The sequence below is a fragment of the Branchiostoma lanceolatum genome, chromosome 9 (genome assembly GCF_035083965.1).
Source record: "Branchiostoma lanceolatum isolate klBraLanc5 chromosome 9, klBraLanc5.hap2, whole genome shotgun sequence".
In the NCBI taxonomy this organism is placed as follows: domain Eukaryota; kingdom Metazoa; phylum Chordata; class Leptocardii; order Amphioxiformes; family Branchiostomatidae; genus Branchiostoma; species Branchiostoma lanceolatum.
Window position 1 is genome coordinate 17610824 of NC_089730.1, and position 20502 is coordinate 17631325.

At 41.6% G+C, this 20502-nt stretch overlaps 2 protein-coding genes across 2 annotated transcripts; both read left to right on the forward strand.

The window, feature by feature from the left end:
* The first annotated feature begins 2759 nt into the window (after positions 1-2759).
* Positions 2760-6727, forward strand: LOC136442452 (uncharacterized). Its single transcript, XM_066439313.1, has 2 exons — positions 2760-4794; positions 6348-6727. The coding sequence occupies exons 1-2, from the start codon at positions 3258-3260 to the stop codon at positions 6641-6643; spliced, it is 1833 nt and encodes a 610-aa protein (XP_066295410.1). The 5' UTR covers positions 2760-3257; the 3' UTR covers positions 6644-6727.
* A 3621-nt stretch (positions 6728-10348) lies between these two features.
* Positions 10349-14605, forward strand: LOC136442525 (fatty acid hydroxylase domain-containing protein 2-like). Its single transcript, XM_066439431.1, has 5 exons — positions 10349-10634; positions 10909-11111; positions 11969-12117; positions 12922-13048; positions 13521-14605. The coding sequence occupies exons 1-5, from the start codon at positions 10566-10568 to the stop codon at positions 13675-13677; spliced, it is 705 nt and encodes a 234-aa protein (XP_066295528.1). The 5' UTR covers positions 10349-10565; the 3' UTR covers positions 13678-14605.
* The last annotated feature ends 5897 nt before the right edge of the window (positions 14606-20502 follow it).

The following is a 20502-nucleotide window of genomic DNA, read 5'->3' on the forward strand; positions in this document are numbered from 1 at the left end:
AGAGAGAGGGAGGGAGGGAGGGAGAGAGGGAGAGAGAGAGAGAGAGAGAGAGAGAGAGAGAGAGAGAGAGAGAGAGAGAGAGAGAGAGAGAGAGAGAGAGAGAGAGAGAGAGAGAGAGAGAGAGAGAGAGAGAGAGAGAGAGGGGGGAGGGAGGGAGGGAGAGAGAGAGAGAGAGAGAGAGAGAGAGAGGGAGAGAGAGAGGGAGAGAGAGAGAGAGAGGGAGAGAGAGAGAGGGGGGCGGAGAGGGAGACATGATATAGTTTTTTTCCCCCCGAAGGACAAAGTTTTTATTTTCATTTTATATTTCTGGCACAACTATTAATGGTATATGCAGATGTCAACATTTACATTGCTTAAAGATAGATAAAAGATAAGTAAATAAAAGGAAACGACTTATTAACAACAAGACGTGGTGTGAGATTGTAATCATTTGTTCATCTGACAGTCTTAAGGTAAATAAGACGGCAGCCATTTTATGGAGCCCACCTTCACCCCCTCACTAATATCAGTCTCAAGATTATTCCATCCGTCAAGAAGGGCTCTGTGTGTGTTTGCCTTTTTCTATATCTGTTGAACAGCATAACTCATAACATAAGTTCTGTAGGGATCAGTTCTTATGCTGGTAGCCTGCCGCAGGACCTCTTGTTTGGATGTCTCATGTTTTTTTGTGTAAATATAGGATTGCTCTTGCACTCATAAAGGACCAATGAACTGGCAAAGTTTTGAAACCTAGCAGCCGTACGACTTTAATACTTTGTATATCTTTCTGTGTTCTTTGAGTGGAGATGGTCAATAATTGATATAATCTAACCGAGATAATCAGTATTAATAGCAGTAATGATATTCTAATTGACAAAAATTTTAGCATACGTCAGTTGTAAAGTTAAAGGTAACATCATTCGGCAAAGGCATGATTTCGGTGACTATTTCAGAGTGTAACTACCAAGTAACAGTGACATCTGTCGACTCTTTCAAAAAGTGCAGCGTCTGTCTTCGAGATTACTGTACTATTGGCCTTGGGTATTGGGGGGGGGGGGGATTCCATTGTAACTATACTAATATGCGCCAGTTACGTTCGTTAGCACTGTGATGGTAGTGCTTTACAAGTCGGAAGCTAGCTCGACATTTACCGATTACGTTCGGATTCAAAGAAAAGTAAAGGAAAGGAATGTAATCTCGAACCAGTTTAGCTCAAATGAACTCAATGAACAGAAGAGCTATTCTTTCACTGGTCGTGACAGAGAAGACAAAAGCTATGTACTGTATCTACAGGTTCGTTGTACCGGGGAAAATTCCCCTAGCTCTTTTCGACAAGCACAATGATCAGTGGACCACGGCTTAACGTCCCGTCCTAAGGACTGCGATCCTTTCCGGCAGCGCGCATGTCGGATGAGCGACACAGCCGGGGTCGAACCAGTGGCTTCTAGTTCCAGAGCAATATAGCTAACCACTGGACTACGCATGCCCCATTCAAGAGTGTTATCTCTTGTGTATCATGATACACCCCCTCCCCCTCCAAGATGGTGGGGTCTACCTTGGTTATGCAACATATGTACACGTAGACCGGAAGCAACCATGCCTCGGTCGTGTTGTGAATGCTCTATCATCTCCCACCCACCATTCCCCTCCAAGATAGTGGGGTCTACCTTGGTTATGCAACATTATACACGTAGACCGGAACTTGTGGGAAACAACCATGGGTCGGTCGTGTTCTGAGTAGATCCTCTTCAAGCCGACCACCCGTCCAAAATGACCCCTTGTCCGGCGGTTTACATGCGACAGCTAAAATAGTCAGTCAACCATTATCCAGTAGTCAACAAAAAGCCTGACGCCGTTCCCTGCCGTCTTGGACTAGGTTTTACTGTACATCAATTAAACTCCGGATCCCTAACATTCTGTTCGAGAGCAGCTTAATGGCATAATTGTTATGTATGTATTTTTAGTCTAACTTTTCTGACACGCCCCCCTCGCTATGTCTGTGTTTCTTGTCTTATTAAAAAAACAGCTTAAAACCACATCTCAAGCCACTGTGTTTACAACATTGTCTCATTGCAACAAGTAGGGGAAACTCGCGACAGTATAGTGGTGGAGAAGAAACGGTATGTTGCCTGTGATTATTTAAATGAAGAGGTAAACAAAACTTAGTCAAAGGTTTGTAAAGCACATAGCTCAATCTCAGTTACACGTCCATTCAAAGCTGGTTTGCATTGACAGAATTTCAAGGTTTACACAGAAATTCATACCGTTTATCTTTACAGTTAAGAGGGGTTCGCGTTTCCTCTAGATCTTTTTCTCGGGACTAAACGCACAAGTGATACTGAGACTTTTCGTCCTGACTTCTAGAGCGGGACCACAAGATTGTTTCCTGCCACGCTTCTTTACTGGCGACACGTCTAAACACGTACACAGGTGCGTTCGCCGCTGTACCTCACACAAAGGAGCGCAAACCTGTCCCTTTCAGGTGCGCTCAGCTGTGAAAAGACGCCACGTGAAAGGCCGGCGGACAGAGATATCCTCAGCACTACGCTCCCCTACCTCGCCATTTTCTACCCCCTTTCTCTGTTTTCCCAAAACATGCGACCCATGACTGGCAGATATCCGAATAAATTCTTTTGACTTCAAACCTGCCATGCCGACCTTTGACCCTTTGGTCTCTTAGGTTCAGGTAGCGTGGCGGGGGTTGGGCGGATTGTTTTTCTTTCTGCCAATAGCACGAGCCGATACATGACCCTAGACTTGTATCGCGATACGGGGGAGTCGTTGTTTCTCGTGAAGTGTTTTGTGAAAACAAGGCCGCTCAGAAGGCCAGTCGCACTTTTCAGAGTCGTTTGTGGAGGGCAAAACAGTAGACTAGACGCACTCGCAGCGTACCCGTCTGCACTGGCTTTTTTTTCAGTCTTTGGGGAATTTTTCTCAAAGGAATTCCACATAGACTCCAAGGAGCAACTTTTCTATAGACGCTGGGAAAACCTTTACGTATTCTGCAGTTGGTGACTGCTGGATGGTTGGATTATTCTACAAGAAGAAGAGGGTTATACGGTAATGTTTTTTTTCTGGGCGTCTTTTTGTAAGTATCTCTAGGAACGGCAGGAAAGTTGGAATCTTTAACAGTTTTGACTCAAATTATGTGCATTGGAACATGGACAAGGATGCTGATAGTGTTCTTCCCAATTGAATTTAAAGGCATGGCCTCGACTTTGAAAGGAAAGACATAGAGATGTAAAGTCAAGGTCATGTGAAGATATCGGCAAGAAAAAATGGCGGAGGCAATAGACGCTACCAACTCTCCAGAATTTGATGACGTTGGACAAGACACGCCGAGACAAGAAACGGACCAAGCCGGACCAGTCACCAATCATGCACGTAAAAAACACGTTAAGATTATTATACCAACAGAAGTTGATAACTCTGGCATAGAAAAGGCAGAGGAAGAGGCCCAGGAAACGGACCCTGCAGTTGAAAAAGACGCTAGTCCGCGGAGGAAAGGTAAGAGATACCTTCGACCTTTACAAAACTACTTGCGGTCCAGTCGAGACAGGTGGTTGAGACTTCTGCCGGCGATTCCCGAGATATCGTCCACAAAGGAACCGCCCGAATCGTACGACGAGGTCACGAAAGCGATCAAAACAGCCTTACAGAAATGTGACGGCCTTCTTATATCGGTTCCTTACCTAGCTACCGACGTAAGCTATCTACAAACTGTAGAAGATGCACTCCTACGCCTTAAAGATGAATCAAACGTTGACAAGTTGACCGACTTCAAGACACTACAGAAACTGGTGACCATGACGCGGTCTAAACAACAGTATCAAAAGGAGGGGGACGTTTTGGCCGAGTTTGAAACGACGGCCAGTGGTGCAATACTGCAGCTAGAGAAAGTTTTTAGAATACTAAAAGAAGAGGTGCTCTTCTTTCTCAGAACGTTTTGTACGGGTGAAAAGGAGCAAGAGAAGTGCCAGGAAATTTTAAAGAACAATATCGACAGAATCCAGGGTCTATTAAACAGTAAAGCAAGTGAAGTGGATTCGAATATCTTCAGCTATGGCCAGCTATCGTGCCAAGTGGCGATTGATGTAGTGAACTGGAAAAACTTTCCAATTTTGCGGGTGATACCCGATATTGTGGACAGGTGCTACGATGCAATAAAACAAGGTAACACATGGCTAACGGATGACTCCGAATACGTGTCACGACTAAACAGAAGAGTCGAGGAAAGCCGAAGGACCGTGAGCGACATCCGAACCCGGATCATCATTACAAATCTGCAGCGAAACGTACTAGAGAACGCGTCCAAGAACGTGAATAGAGAGATTCGGCAAAGAAGCAGGCGGCTGCACCAGATCCAAAGGGAGGTTAAACAACTCGGAGATGAAAAGGCGAGCAGAGAAGCACAATTGGGCGACACGAAACCGTCAACAAACATGACAAAGACACACGGCTTGACCTCTGACCTTGGGAACGTGACCTCATCCATGCACCTGGATTCAAAATGGCGGATCGAGGAAGAGCTCAGAAGTCTGAACTTGGAACTTTCAAAGAGAAACGTTCGTCTCCAGGAAGTAGAGTTGAGTCTAGAAGAATACATGTTCAGCCATGGGCAAGATAAAGCGTACTTACAGACACAGCTCAGGAAAAACGGTGAAAAGTCTGACGCGCTACGCAAAGAATTAGCCGAGGCGTTTGAGAAACTTGCTTCTTGGGAATCCCTCTTGCAAGAGAAGACAGGTCGAAGGAAGATCGCGGAAAAATTCTGGGCGGCAACCGACAAAACCTCTGGCAGGGAAAGTTATGAAGGTGCGTTTGTTTTATTGTTTTCTTACATTCATTGCTGATAATATCACATTGCACTGACGCTCCTTCACACAATATTATAGTTTATAGATGATTAACGCTAGATCTTATTCAAATGTACACATTTTGTTACCGTTTGAAGTAAGATGTTCCTGACATTAAGATATGCCACATACAAGGTGCCAAACTGTCGTTTTCAACAACCAGAAAAGTTTTAAGTCGTCATAAAAACGACAGTTTGGCACATGATACATTATATGTGTTATATCTTCATGCCAGGAACGTCTTACTTCCAACGGTAACGGAAGGTACAAAATGTGTACATTTAAATGAGAACGAGCGGTAAATGAAATGAAACAAGACCATCTCGAGTTATAGTTTTTCTCATTAATTATGTCAATGAGGTTCTCATTTGCAAAGCTGATATCTATTAATATTTCTCTCTTCCTCAGTTACATATGTCACATGTTTGAGAGTCCTATCTTTTGATGGATGTATAAACTTTCCTCATTAATCATGCAAATTAGATACTGATTTGCATAATAAGTATCTAATCATGTACATCAGCACTCAAGCTATGTACTTACAAAAATTTATGACCATCCACCAAGCCCTTCTTGAGTAATTCCCTTTCAAAGTCTGAAGCAAAACCTGCCCCTGCTATAGCCAACCCATACGTCTGCTTGGAGACTACCTTACCAATGCCAACAGCTGGCTGACAGCCAATTTGTGTAACTGACGTTTCCTGCCTCCAATATGACCCCTCAGGACCCTTGCCCCTATCCATGACGCCTTAAATTGGAATAACACAGCCAACACTACACATACTTCAGCATACAATGTAACACATTTTTACACTTTTCTCGTTAATTATGCAAAACACTTCGCCCAAAATCTAATCATCTTGAGATGTCCCACATACACACCGACACACCAACTACGACAACAAACCATCCAGGCGTTCTCGACTTATTCTGTTCACTAACAGACACACAGACAAGCACCATCGAATAACCTTGTCGACGAAACCATTTCGTCGACGAAGGTAATTAGATATGTCCTGTCATGTGTCGGAAAAAAATGAAAATATTCTCCAAAAGTAGACTAGTGGTACACCCTCGACGAGAAAAGGTAAGATTAGCGTAACTGCTACCCAGTGTTGTTAGTATAGTAGTTAAATTTAACTTATACGTTTAGATCAGTTCATTACACCTTTCGGTGCATAGGGCAGTGCCCATCCTCCTTTTGGATAGCCTTAAGGTCACACGATTGTGAGTCATGTAGCGGCAGCAGGGGGTGGGTCCACTTGTACGGTGTGTGTTTAACTGCCAAACTCTATTCAATTCACCATGGGATGAACGTTGCACCGATTCACAAAACATTGATTGTGATCGCGGGTTATATCTATGTAACCAAGGAGGTTTTGATATAACCAATACCACAATGAATATGATAAAATCGTAGCGATTTGACTCGAATCCAAACTATGTGTTTTATCTATAACTGGAAGAGCTAGAGACTGAACAAAGAATATTTTGTTCTTCCCTCCTGCCCAGAGCTAGAAAGCGTCCTTGAAATCCTCCAGGAAGAACTGGGAGCGAAATGGCGGCGTTTCGTCCGCCATCTTCCCGGACCCCGTCAGGTCATCGATGTCGACATCGAAAGCATCAAAACGGCACATCCGCTCTACCGGGAGGACCAGATCTATCGCGCCCTGTCGCTGTGGAGGAAGCGCAACCCTCAACACGCTAATGTGGACAACATTCTCAAAGCGCTGGAGAAATGTGGACTTCTCGGTATCAGAGAAAAGGCGCTTAGAGTGTTAGGAAGGCGACCATATGCTACAGTTTAGTCATCTTTGTAAAGAGTTTTATTACTAAACAAACAAAATTGAAAACGCTAGTGGAAAACTTGCCCTCATTTTCAGAGCTACAATGACTTATACCCCCATTCCACTTGGACGGCGCTCTCACCGCGCTCTCACGGCGACCTCATTTTGGCCAGATCGCCGTGAGAGCGCCGACAGCGCGGCGAGAGCGCCATTGAGAGCGCCGACAGCGCGGCGAGAGCGCCGACAGCGCGGCGAGAGCGCCATGCGCGCCGTCACCTCGGCGATGGTTTTGAACATGCTCAAAACCTTCGCCGTGAGAGCGCCGAGGATGGCGATCAAAAGACAAGCGCCGAGAGAGCGCCGAGAGAGCGCGGTGAGCGCCGTGAGAGCGCGGTGAGCGCCGTGAGAGCGCCCAAGGTGGGATCAAAGGGCCGCAGCGAGCGCTCAAGGATCGCAGCGAGCGCTCTATGAGGATTGAATGGTCTTAACTGTAGTTCAAACAAATTTTATTCTTGAAGTGGAGTATCTTAAATTTCATGGAATTTTGTGGTCAAATCATAGTTTTGCTCGTGGGTAATACAAATTGACCAATACCTACAAGCAAGGAGGTTAAATTTGCTACAAGTACTTGCTTCCATTCAAATTAAATTCCCTCCAAGTTTTGTTGTCAGTGGTTCAAAATGTGTTTCAAAATTCTGTGATTTACGTTTCTATTATAACGTAGAAAGATAAAATATATCTATTGCAAACAGTTTACATGACAGACAACACAGACAAAAAACAAGTTGAACATTAATACATTAGTTAAAACATACACTGAGCGACCGTGCAGCGACTAAAATTGAATCTGTTTTCCCCTTGATTTTATCATTCAAATATGATACAAGAGGTAAAGGTATGACTGAGAAGACAACAAAGCACACAAAACGTAACAAAATTTCGTTCTTTATCTCTGGAATTCGTTGAGTGATCTATAAAATCATTAAAAAGTTGCTGACATTTGACATTTTGGTCGCGCTGAGAGCGCGCAAGGGTCGCCGTTGAGATTCCACTTGAGCACGTTTTCCAGGAGTTCGGCGCTCTCACGGCGCTCTGGACCATTTTAGGTCGCCGTGAGAGCGCGGTGAGAGCGCCGTCCAAGTGGAATGGGGGTCTTAGCTACGTGCCCTATTCGCACTGCAGCAGCGACACCTAGCAGAAGTGCGAAGTAGTATCATCGCCCTGAGGAAGGTGACAGACGTTGGCTGAATATTAAACCTTTAGTTGTGTTTAAAATTCTCCTAACCATTGATTTACCAACCCGATTGAAGTCTTCACCGTTTAGAAGTCTGTTTGACTTTTTATCTGTAGTAAAAGCTCGCTCACCGTCCATAATTCAAAGTCGCATGTAGGGGGGTTTATTCTGTAAGTATTGGCTGCACGTATTTAGAACCTAATCACCATGGCTGGTGGATATATGTACAACGCAGGCTATCCGTTAACGGCTGTATTTACAAGAATGTAAATTTTGCTCCTATATTAAACGTGTCAATATACTGTTACTTTTGAAGTGTTCGAGGGTGTTTTATCTTCAAGGTTTTCTTGATACTGCATTGTATTAATATTGATATTACTACTGCGCTATCGCAAACTTCAAAGACCACAAAAATTCACTTTCCCGGCCTTGTACCCAAAGATAAATAAGCATCGGTTTGGTTGTGTCCTACATGTAGAGAGGCTTAAACCCTTGTTTTATCATATTTCCAAATACTGTAACACATCAGTTTATCACGTACATACTAACACTTCATGTTTTCTAATTCCGGAGCTTCGGCTAGTGGCCGCGAACTGTCTTGGTGCCAAAATTTCCGATATCCTAAAAACAAAAACAGTATCGGCGTCACGTAACTCACTTATCGTAGGGTCCACAAAGGGCAAAGTTTAAAGTCCGAGCGCTAGTGGATGATAAATCGACTGCTCTCGGTGAGAAAAACACCGTGCAGTACGCATTGCAGAATTAGCTAAATCTAATTGTTTTGAAAGACGACAGCGATCATGTTCAACACCCGAACTCATCCGCGCCTGACCGCGACGATTGCTGCCGTTACTGTGGGACTGGTCCTTGCGGCGTGGCCTGCCATATCCGCCGTGTTAGTGGCCTGGTTGGAAGAGAACTTTGAACCACTGGTTGCGGTAAGTAACAATATACAAAAACAATGTTGTTTTTGTGCATGTTTAAGTAGATTATCACAATATATTTATACAACAGAATAATGACATCAGAGACATCAAAAGCATTTGAAGTAAAATCTCTTAATATTTGCTTAACAAGCCCGCCTGTCTTCAAACTGGTCCATAACAGCTTGCTGATATACAACTAAGCACATGGTTTTAATTTACTGATAAAGCTTTATTTGGCTTAAGTTTGCTGGCAACACTACGTTGTATGAGTCGCACTCTGCAAGGTTAGGGGTACAATGATACGTTGCAATAAACTAATTAATAGTTTTGATCACTGAGCATGCACGAGGTCAAAGGAAAAGGCCCCCAAGTTGTAAACAGTTCGTATCTAGACTGTAAAAACATATTTTGTTCATATTTCAGGGGCCTTTACCTTTGACTTACTAACCACAGTAAATAACACAACGAATTCGCAGTTGGAAGAATAATCCCACTTATAATCCTGAGTGTGTTTTCCCTGTATAAATGAATACAAAGGAATGAACGAATGAATAAATGAAATAAATCCTATTCTTTTCATAATTAATTCCACTTCATTGATGATTAAGAACGAGCGATCAAAATGTTTCTCATCCAAATCTTAAACAATGCAGTAGACGTCATTAGAAAAATATTCCACACAGAGGCTCACCTTAAAATACACCTACTTACCTTGAAAGTTCATCTGTGTTGGTAGAAATTATTCTTAAACGAGTTTAAACTGTAATTTCCAACACAAAAAATTGGACTTACCCAAATTTTCGACCGTACGACATCGGTCTTTGTCAAGGAATGATCCATCCACCGCTGGGGTGACGTCACGTTATGCAGATAGCACACGTGACTCTGTGATTAGTGGATCGTAAGTATTGGAAAGTCGGGCGCTACAGACTTTCCTACTTACCATTACGTGTATAGAATGATGATTGAAATACTTCTGACCGATCAGAACACAAGTCTGTGGAGGAATTCTGGGACGTTTTGTCAGAACCAATGGGAGAAGGTCTATGACTGGTACGGAGGGAACGCCTATCTACTGGGAACCCTAGGTAAGTAAAGAGAAATAATCAACATATCATTAAATTCTTGCATACCAAATCATGCTTTATACTGAAAGCATGATAAAAACCAACACAAAATCGCATTAATGAACACTTTTAAGGTAAGAAAATGTCTGAAATAACATAGACATAGTATCTAGCATTAGATAATTCATTACCTTGCCGTGATCTACTTTAGTTAAAATATGTTGTTGCTTTAGAAATCGATGTCTAATTTAAAGTACACCATGCCGTAATTGAAAATATAGAATCTACAATTCTACACGTCTTGGAAACGTGATAAATATTCAAGACCTGTAAGTGAAAATGAAAGAGGGTCAAGTTGTGCTACAATGGTCTCTGATCGAAGTTCTCGAGTCCTTATTGAAGAATCAGTCCGATCATCTTGTTATCTAAAGTGCCATAGATCGAAATTGAAAAGTCCTGAATTTCTTTTTGAAGTGAATATCAACATGCACGGGAACGTTTACAGACTCCGATATGGGTCTCTATACTCAGATAGCATAGTAGATTGTACTAGCAAAGATGCCAAACGTGATCTCTGACAGTCTCTACCCAAACATACGGTATGAATACTATACATAAAGATATAAACATATCTTCCTCTTCTTGTTTACAATAACACAGGTAGTACCAATGTATATGGCCTAACGTTTTTGGTGCTGAACTCCCTGTACTTGTACATGGACATCACGGGACGACCCGCTGCCTTGGTCAAGTACAAGATACAACCGGACGTCAATGCACCTCCTGTAAGTACCACGAAATGATATTGATTTTCTTTTAAAGATAATGATAACAAAATCTCCAGCATGCGTTTCATTTCAATTGTCAACGTTATTATAGCGGTGATGTAAAATACACTTGCCGTAGACAATGTCAAGCTGCGTGTGTTTCGGTGTCTCTCTCTCTCTGTGGGTGCGTGAGCGTGTCTGTGTGCGTGTGTGCCTGTGTCTGTGTGTGCGTTTGTGTGCACTCGAGCATTCGTGTGTTGTTATTAATGGTGGCCAACACTTGATATCTCAGGTTGACCATTCCATCCTGCGCAAGGTCGCGCTTCAACTACCAATCACCTCCCTCGTTACATTTGTCTCCATCTGCCTGGCCTGGCCCATTCTGATGTGGCGGGGATGTACGTTCGGACGAGAGCTGCCGTCCTTCTGGCGCGTTCTGGTGGACTTCCCAGCGCTGATGTTGGCCGAGGAAGCCGGTTTCTACTTTTCTCACAGGTTCGGCCCATTTCTTGTCATCTTTCTACTAGTCTGCCTTTTTCCAAATAAGGCAACTACTTTCTGTCAGAATGTCAGAAATTTCCCTATGTACAGCTGATTACATCTATCAGTTTTGGTGTGTTTACTTTCGAGGATATGTATCTGTATTCATTTCTTCATTCATTCATTCATTCATGCAATCATTCATTCATACATGCATTCATTCATTCATGCATTCACTCGTCCGTTCATGCATCCACTCAATCATTCGTCCATTCATTCATTCATTCTTTCTTGTACTTTATTCCTCCCTTGGGAGAGCGATGCATAGTTGAAGTATTTACAAAGGGGATGCCATGGCACTTAACATGTGGTACATAGCGATCCTGTTTTATAAAATAATTATATTCTTATATTGTTGTTATTCCGTACTCATATTTACAATCTCTCAGAGGCCAGGTGAACGAACCTGCCAGGGGTATCCCATGCCCCACACGTCTAGTCTACTGATGACCATTGGGACATTAATAAACAAACATTCGATCAGATCATATCTATAAAAAACTGATTCTGTGTATTGTACAAATAACTCTCAGAGTTCTTTAAAGGTCTTTAGTGTTTCACTTTCAAAGTTCATTGTCTCTGCATCTTTCTCTACAACTCCTTGTTAATCCACACAGCTCAGTTCTCCACAGCTCGCGTGTTTAACTCGCAGCCTAGCTTCTGCCAAGACTGTGTTGTAGCTTTTCTTGGGTGGTTAAAGTCCAGCTCTTTCTTCTTCTCCCGTATGTACTTACATACTATGTATGTACTCAGCTCTCATTCATTCTGTTATTTGTTTTGTATTCGGTCAAATTTTCATTCTTTTTCTTCAGGATTCTGCACCACCCTTACTTGTACAAACGTGTCCACAAGAAGCACCATGAGCTGACGGCCCCCATCAGTATCGCAGCTCCATACGCCTACCCGATAGAAAATGTCTTCTCCGGGGTCCTCCCACCTCTGCTTGGACCACTCGTAACTGGTGAGTACCCTCTACCCTTTGCACAGAGTGTAACCTACGTCATGAAAATGGCGGCAGCATGCGTCATTAAAATTGCGTCAGCCTACCAGATGTGGTAATATTGGTCGTCCAAGCTAGCCTATGAGGTGACAGAGTATCTCAGAGTCATCTGAAGCCATATATCTAATATGTCATTAACTGCACAAGAAATACGATTGGTTGGGAAAACCTGAAGGGACCGTGTTCTCATTCTGTAATCCATAATATGGTACATGAAGCAGTGGTAAAGTCAATCGGTGTTGTGGATAGTTTCATCAGGTTGATAAGTCAGTAAAAAGACTATTTTTTACACAAACAAGTGTTTTATCCAACCAACGTTTCGGTGACCATCTGTTACCTTCATCAAGGCAATTCTGATTGATTCACATTGCACTGCAGCACAGGCTGTGAGAATGACAGAATGTGAACCAGTCAGAATTGCCTTTACGAAGGTGACAGATGGTCACCGAAACGAAGGTTGAATAAATCACTTGGTTGTGTAAAAATAGTCTTTTTATTCAGTGTAATTTGCTGCGATGTAGTTTCATGTATCAATCATACGTGTTAAAAACTTACAGCAGTTTTAGTGCCTGAACAGTCCGACGCACACGATTTACATTTCTTCTGACTTGTACTCTGCGCCCCCTGGGTATCGTGATCCGGAAAAGGACTGTCCTTAGAGGTTTTTTTACCCATTCATCCTGTGATTGTATGTTTTTTTCTGAACACAATAAAGATGATTTCAGATGTTAGAAATTATGTGTACGCCATCTTGATATTTTCCAGGCTGTCACGTGAGCACTATCTGGTTGTTCGGCTGCTACGGACTGTACATCACCGTCACAGATCATTCCGGATATGACCTTCCCTTCAACTTCCGGTCTCCGGAGTTTCACGACTTTCATCACGCGAAGTAAACGCAAAATCTTCATTAACCTTCAAAGAGAATTGTTCTGTTTTTTAACATTGTCCATGTTTCTTAATCTCAACCTAGACAGCAACTAACATATGTACATGCCGTTCAACTGACAAATGTTAACGGTATGCATTTCACGAGAAAAGATAAAACAGAGAAATCCTTAACGTTTTTATGATAGAGATTGAAGTTCTATAATGCACACAACCAAATTACAAATTAACGCATGCAGAGCAATAATGACTTGAGCCACTAGGTGTCGTTGCTGTGCCAGGAATACGATCCAAACCTAAGAAGAAATAGTCAGCAGCCGTTATTGCCCTAGTTAAAATTCAAACGGTGGAAACATTGGCTATTATAGCAAGAGCGATTTTGGTTGCGTAAAATAGCTTCGAACTCCAGTGATTTTTTTTATAAAACCACTAAGTTAAACGAAGACTGAATCTTAACTTTTTTCTGTCTTTCACAGATTCAACTCTAACTTCGGCGTCTATGGCTGGCTCGATCGCCTGCTGGGGACAGATTCGGCCTACCGACAGAGCAAGGTCGCGGCGCGTCACAGTCTTAAAAATGGTATCACTCCGCCTTCAGACTTCATCCGAAAAAAGGAAAAGAAACGGAACTGAAACAAATGTAACTGATGATTATGATATCAAGTGATACTGAAAAATAGACACAAGGAAGGAAAAACGCTATCCCAACCAAATATTGATTCATTTAATGAAGCGATAAGAAGCATTTCCATTTGAAACACATTGACTTATTGACCAATTTTGGCAATTTTGACCCTATTTGAATAAATGTAGTTGTTCTTACTACACGTACAACAATACTAATAATAACTACCGATTGTTGTCATACAACAACCTGGGCATAACTGGATACCGACTGAAGAGACAATGTTATTCCTTGTAAAAGGATGGTTTTTAAATACCTTCCCCCGCAAAAACTATGATTACTCGATCCACAGAGGTGTGTGTCCTTCGTCAAATTTTACCAAAAAAATGTACGCTGGACTGGCACTGATATCTTCTATCTGATTCCAACAACTAAATTCCTCCTAACAACAAAACAATTGTACAATGATATTTCCATACGTCGAAATGAATATGAAAACACACATATATTCATTACTTCCTATCCACCAATTTACTCACCAGTAAAGGATAAAAAACCTTCTACAATCTATATAACTGTATGAATTTTTGTTTATGAGGGTCTGTGTTACTTTGAAAAGAATACAATGTAACTGTAAAATTTTGGATTAATGAAATCTTAATGTTTTTGCAAAGTCAATCAGGTATCAATGATACCCCTCTCAAGAGCCTTATGTTGACAATTAGAAAATAAAAATGATAAAAAATGTCAAATTTTCCATGAAAAAAACAACTTATAAACTGCTATAGGAGAATCAGAAAGTCTACACTGTACTTTATACATAAGATTCTCAATTCACTTTTGAACGAAACCACGGATGGTGCAACTCCTAAATTACTGACTTTGTATCAGTAAGAAAACTCACATTTTAATTAAAACATTTTATTCAACTCAAAATTTGTGAATGTTTTAATGGATTATTACAAAGAAGTATATTGCCAAGCTGTTTGAGACAATTCATATTGAGTTTCAAATTCGCAAAAGTCGTATAAAAAAAGATTTTGAATTAAAAGACGATCGTACCAACTTGCTTTCAGAAAACTAACCATGGCATTATTTGCGCAAAACAATGGTTTGCAATTGATTTCCCTTAGGCAAAATGTAAACGTTATGAAATAAAAGAAGAACAAAAAGCCCAAACATTGTTATTTAACTGTAGATTGAATATATTCAGATGGCTGTCATCATTACAAATAAAGTTATTGTTAATGAAACAAAAAATGACAATATGATGGAAAAAAATATTAACTTGAATTTCTTCTTGCTACTTGGCGAAGAATCGGATGTTTTTGAAAGGATTGTTTTGAAATGTCTCACTTGCTCTTTTTGGAGCGGGCATCGCCATTTTTAACGTTAATGGTGTGGCCATTGGTTTGCCCTTGATTCTTAGTGTCATTAAAGTTCCAATCGATTGGATTAAAGAGTTGGGCCGTCTTTTTGTAACACCAATATGGCGTCATCACAACGGAAAACAAGAACAGACCCCCTAAGAACACAGCTAGCAGGGGGAAAGGCGTTTCATTCATCTTGCTCCAGTATTTGTACGTCTGAACCCACAGAAAACACTCCACAACAGAACGGAGATGGAAGGTGTGAACGAGAACCACCTGGTTAACCTTCCAAAGCAAAGATTCCGCCGACCCGCATTTTAGTAACATCCAACAGAGGGCCGAAAAGGGCGTACTCATTTCCAGAATCAAACCACTTACACCGAAATAGTGGAAACACCCGTAGTAGGCTACAAGGCTATGACCTAGCAGGGAAACAAAATGGTGGGCGTTAAGCAGAGGGTTGAACTTTCCGAATACGAGGTCAGAGGTCGTGGAGGCGATGGTCTCGAAGAGGAAGAAGCCAACCGTGACGTAGATGGTGACGAAACCAGTCGGCGTGGTAGCGTGGGCGACATCTTGGATAGCAACCTAAAGGAAAGAAATGCAATCACAATCTATATGTATTTATAGATAATGTATGCCAGCCATGCATTTGGAATCACAAACATATTTACACGAAAGACGTGTTGGGGGTCATGTGAACTTGAAAATTGCGAGGTAAATTCATAAGTTGTTCTGTAATTACATATAAAAAAAAAATTAATACACATGAAACCTTATAGGAATAGTGAACATAGCGGCTGTTAAAAGATGTCGTAAAACCTTTCTCCTTTCTCACCTCGTCCCACCAGATGGCCCAACTCCCCATCACCGTACAGAAGACTCCATACAGAGCACGGACAACTGCCAGATTCCAGAAAACCTGGAAAAGAATTAAGCAAATTATGATATTTCTCAATCAGGATATTTTTGGTTTAAAGATGATTGAAAACGGACTTGATAACTTAATTTTCAGCAAGAAATGTGACAAATTTTTTTATGCAACAACAGTTTCTTGCCAGAAAAGGAAGATGTTGAGTTCATCATATGTCTTATTTAATTTCAGTTTACTAGTCATAGACGTAAGTCTTTTAGATAACTTCACATCACTTTCTGTTACTCTACGGTTAACGTGACAGCATGTAGCATATGGAAATGAATCATTTCTAAAGCATAAAAAAGATAGCCCAGCAACAGTACCTCCTTTTTCAAAACCTCCTCCACAAAATTCACTACTTCCTGCATGCTTGCAGGGAACTTATTTTGACCTCCAAGTAGACTTTCACATCCTGTCAGTGTGATCGCTTACACAATCTTTCCTCCTATCCGTAACTTTACTTCATTCAAATAACTACAGACACACAAGAAAACAAACAAGAAAACAAAACCTCATTCACGGAGGTAACAAACCTTTTCCCGTGATCGTAAGTTGCGGTAGGTTTTTATCGCGTAGCTAGCGAGGGCGCAGACCATAAACACGGCCGCGAAGAACAGCAAAGAACCGCCGATGAAGACCAGCTTGACTCTCGGTTGTTTGTAGTCTATGGTCCCTAGGGTTGGGTGGATGGCTTCGACTAGTCCCATGCTGAAACTAAAGAAATTGCACACATGTAAGTATACACTGGGAATATTTGCCGAACAGCAGTTTTTTTATCTACGAATTTTGAATTGACATGCAACTATAGTTAGGACAATTTTAGAGAGTCAAATAGGGAAAATAAACAAAGTCAATACAAGGTTGATGCTAATGAGTTAACTAGCTCCTGTTTTGTTTTTTTTAATCAATTCGTAAGAGCCTGATGTTGCCATCGATTTACGAAGAAAGTCGGCTCAAATGTTACTGTAGCAGCATCTCTTCACCTAGGTCAGAAATATCAATGCTCGAGACAAGTATTGACTTCACTGACCCATTAGGTGAAGCAGGGGTTACGAAGGCTGCTCGGGAAATTCCCTACCCCATTTAGGCCGGAATGTTTTTGGTCCACTCACACCGGGGCATGCCCCTGCTCTTTTTCGAAAGATGTGGTGGGTTCTTTGACGTGCTCAAGGTGTGACTCTCCTCAAACACGGGACCTCCATTTAACGTCCTATCCGAGGGACGTCCCCAACTCTAGAAGAGCTTGAATGCTGGCGCTAATGTTGTCTGCCCGTCGGCGCTGGAGCGGTAGGCTTTAATTAGTTATTTGTTAGGTAATTCCAGGTTGCCTTAAACGTGATGTGGCAAAATTCTAGTTTATGACTTCAAAACAATTTTGTTTAATAAAGAACACTAATGCCTTTATTCGTTAAGCATGGCAACGACCTAATTTCCAGTGGAAGGATATTCAAATTAAGTTCAAATATTAGGTCAGTAGCCGACCTTTGAACGGACTAGATTGGATGTAGAGTAGTACGTCCACTGTTTACTGTGCTACAACCGTTCCTCGGTAGAACCTTCTCCACCCAACGGGAAAATAGCTTGTCCGACGAAACTGTGAGCTTTGAAAATACGTTTTTGACTGCAATACAGTGTCATCTCAATGAGCGACTTTGATGCAGCGGCCAATGTTAGCAGTTCACTGAGCCCCACCCAATGTATCAGGCTAATGCTCGATTTCAATGAGGAAAACATGCCAACACACGGAGATATTCGAAATTCAGCGACCTTCAGGCGACTTACAAATTGGGCAAAAGGTCGTTGAAAGTATGTCAACACGTGCACCGACCATGTGGGTCAGCAGGTATATGTCCGATAAGTGGGTCAAGGCCATAATGCAATTGTTGGTCAAGATCTCACAAAATGACTTTCAGATACTTTACTAAACGGTTTTGACTTGATAGCAGCAAGAACGAATGTTTGATTCTTTTAAATTCAAAAGACCCGGTAAGGTTAAGATATCTGAATTAATGAATTCTTAAATTAACTTCGTCGACTATTACTATGAGTTTTATTTGTAAGTTCTTACCCGAGGGCTAATTGCAATATGAACAATGTATAAAAAAAAGAATACAGAAAGTGCAAGTTGGCGACATAATCATTTGGGAGAAAGCACACTGCTCCTTGAATTAAACATAGAATAGACGATGTGCCAAATGATGCAAACGTAATGCCATGATGATTAATTTTTCACATGCCGAGAGTGCAAGGTGTAAACCTAAGTCCGCAGCTGCCCTTCTGACCAGTTGAGATGTCCTGTATATGTGACACTAACCTTTGACCTGCTTTCGCCCGATGACCTTTGGCCTGCTGATATCGCACGATATTTGCGTGGAGTTCGGCGTCTTTATTGCTGTAATGACTGCTAATTTCAAACTCTTCCAGATTCTTAAGCAAAGTAAACGGTTCTTAAACATTAAGGCAACTATTTCTGCAGTATGGAAATTTGGTACAATATCAGATTATTGCAAAATTGAAACGTTTTGTTTCCCATAGATTTTGCTATATAGAGTACAGATTTCTGTACGTTTTAGAAAAATCATAGCATCTTTTAGATGCAACTTACGTACAGAAAGTCAACAGCTAAACGAACCAACTGTATTTTTAAATCAATATTTAACGCGAAGATAATATTTGCTGTATAGAATAATTCTAGGCCACGAAACACCAAACCGAATAAGACTGCATGGTGACGCTTTCTTGATATGTTGCATTGTCTACGGTGCACTAACTTTCATCGTAGACCGTCGTATGATTTTCAGGAAGGCTGTGCCATAATCCAACCACCGTGTTTCCGTAACAAGACATCTGAATTATGTACCTCACACGCACGACTATCCAACAAACACCTCTGGTTTATCATCGTAAGACGTCACCAATCACTTACAAGGTCTTATTATTCTTCAAGTCCAATCGGTTGTCTTAAGTTGTAGATACCACAGGCTTGAGAATAGTACTTCATCATAACATGGCTATAAATCTTCTTAAAGCCTTACCTGTTATAGATGTCGCTTGTATGATGTAACACGCCGACACCTGGACGCAATCTTATTGTCAACTTTCTTCAACAGACTCCAAAGGTCACCTTTCCTGTTGAAGGAAAAACTAGTCCTATGTAGCAAAAATCAAACACAGTCCGATATTGCTGTCAATGCCACGAAAAATGTTTGAGCTAGAGAGCTTCAAAACCGGTGACTGGTTCTTAGGCTCAGTTAAGTCGATGAATGTAAGTATTCTTCTTGCGTCGTCTTTAATTGTTCACCCGTGACAGGCACGTGGTTTTGTTATCTGGGTGTCCTAGTTTTCGGACAGTGTACATAACGGTTCAGCTCAAATTGAAACGTGCGATCATTGGTCAAGCCTGCGTCATACAGCAGGAAAATAGCACGTCTGATCTATGTCATCTATCCATGAGTGCCTAAGTAAGAGACACTTTCGGCAGCTATACCGTCGTTGTTTTCCTTTGATCACTGCGTATCTGTTTAAGAGATCGACCGATGTTCACAAATGACTCATCCGGCGCATTTATGTAGAAAGGTTGAATGTCAGCTGGTAAGTATGGAATTTGGCTGCCATCTGGCCATCAACAAATTAGGTCAGAGGTCGTTCGGGCAGTGTGACGCTAACTTTGAGACAGGGCCTCCGGTTGAACCTGTTAACGCCCGATCTAAATGTCTTCAACAACCCCAACCAGAGGTGTTGGTTCAACTAAGACTGTGTCACTCATAATATGGATTACTACCATTCGGACCAACGCAAACAATTGCAAGTGATCTATCTAGATAAGAAAGTAAATACGTGACACATTTAAGAAGATTGTTTACAAAATTCAATGAAGAAAACACCACATGTCCCACCCAACACTTGGTATAATGGCGACAACTAATGTTGATTTTTAGTTGTGGCATCAATTGCAAACACTAAATAAAGTTTTGGAAACGCTGATGACTTAAACAGGACAATTTATACTTCCAGTCTAAAACGACACTGTAAAAGGTTAAGCTAGTCCAATAGCCGTTTTGAGGCCGTATGAGGTGGTTGTTATCCACTAATCAACTTCCTGAGTTGTATTGTCCACATACATACATATATACATACATACATACATACATACATACATACATACATACATACATACATACATACATACAAACATAAATTCGTCCATAGAAACGTCATCGACTGTATAACATTCTTAGCAATGATCGTAAAAAGTCATCTTCCATTAAACGCCATGGTGGTCTCCCGAACTTCCCCGAAGCCGGTGCTCTTACGGACATTCCCGAAGCCTGTCCCCTTCCAAACTTCCCCGAAGCCAGTTGTCTTCCGGACTTTCCCGAACAGGTGTCTGGCCCGAACGCCCCCAAAAGATATTGATGCCATTTATCTAGATCCGTAGGTTAAACATTTCATTCAGTATAGAATTCATTCAAAATGGTAATGATTGAGCGGACTCTTCTCTTCTGTGATGAAAAAAAGGCCTTGAACGCCTTGAACTTCTCACGACC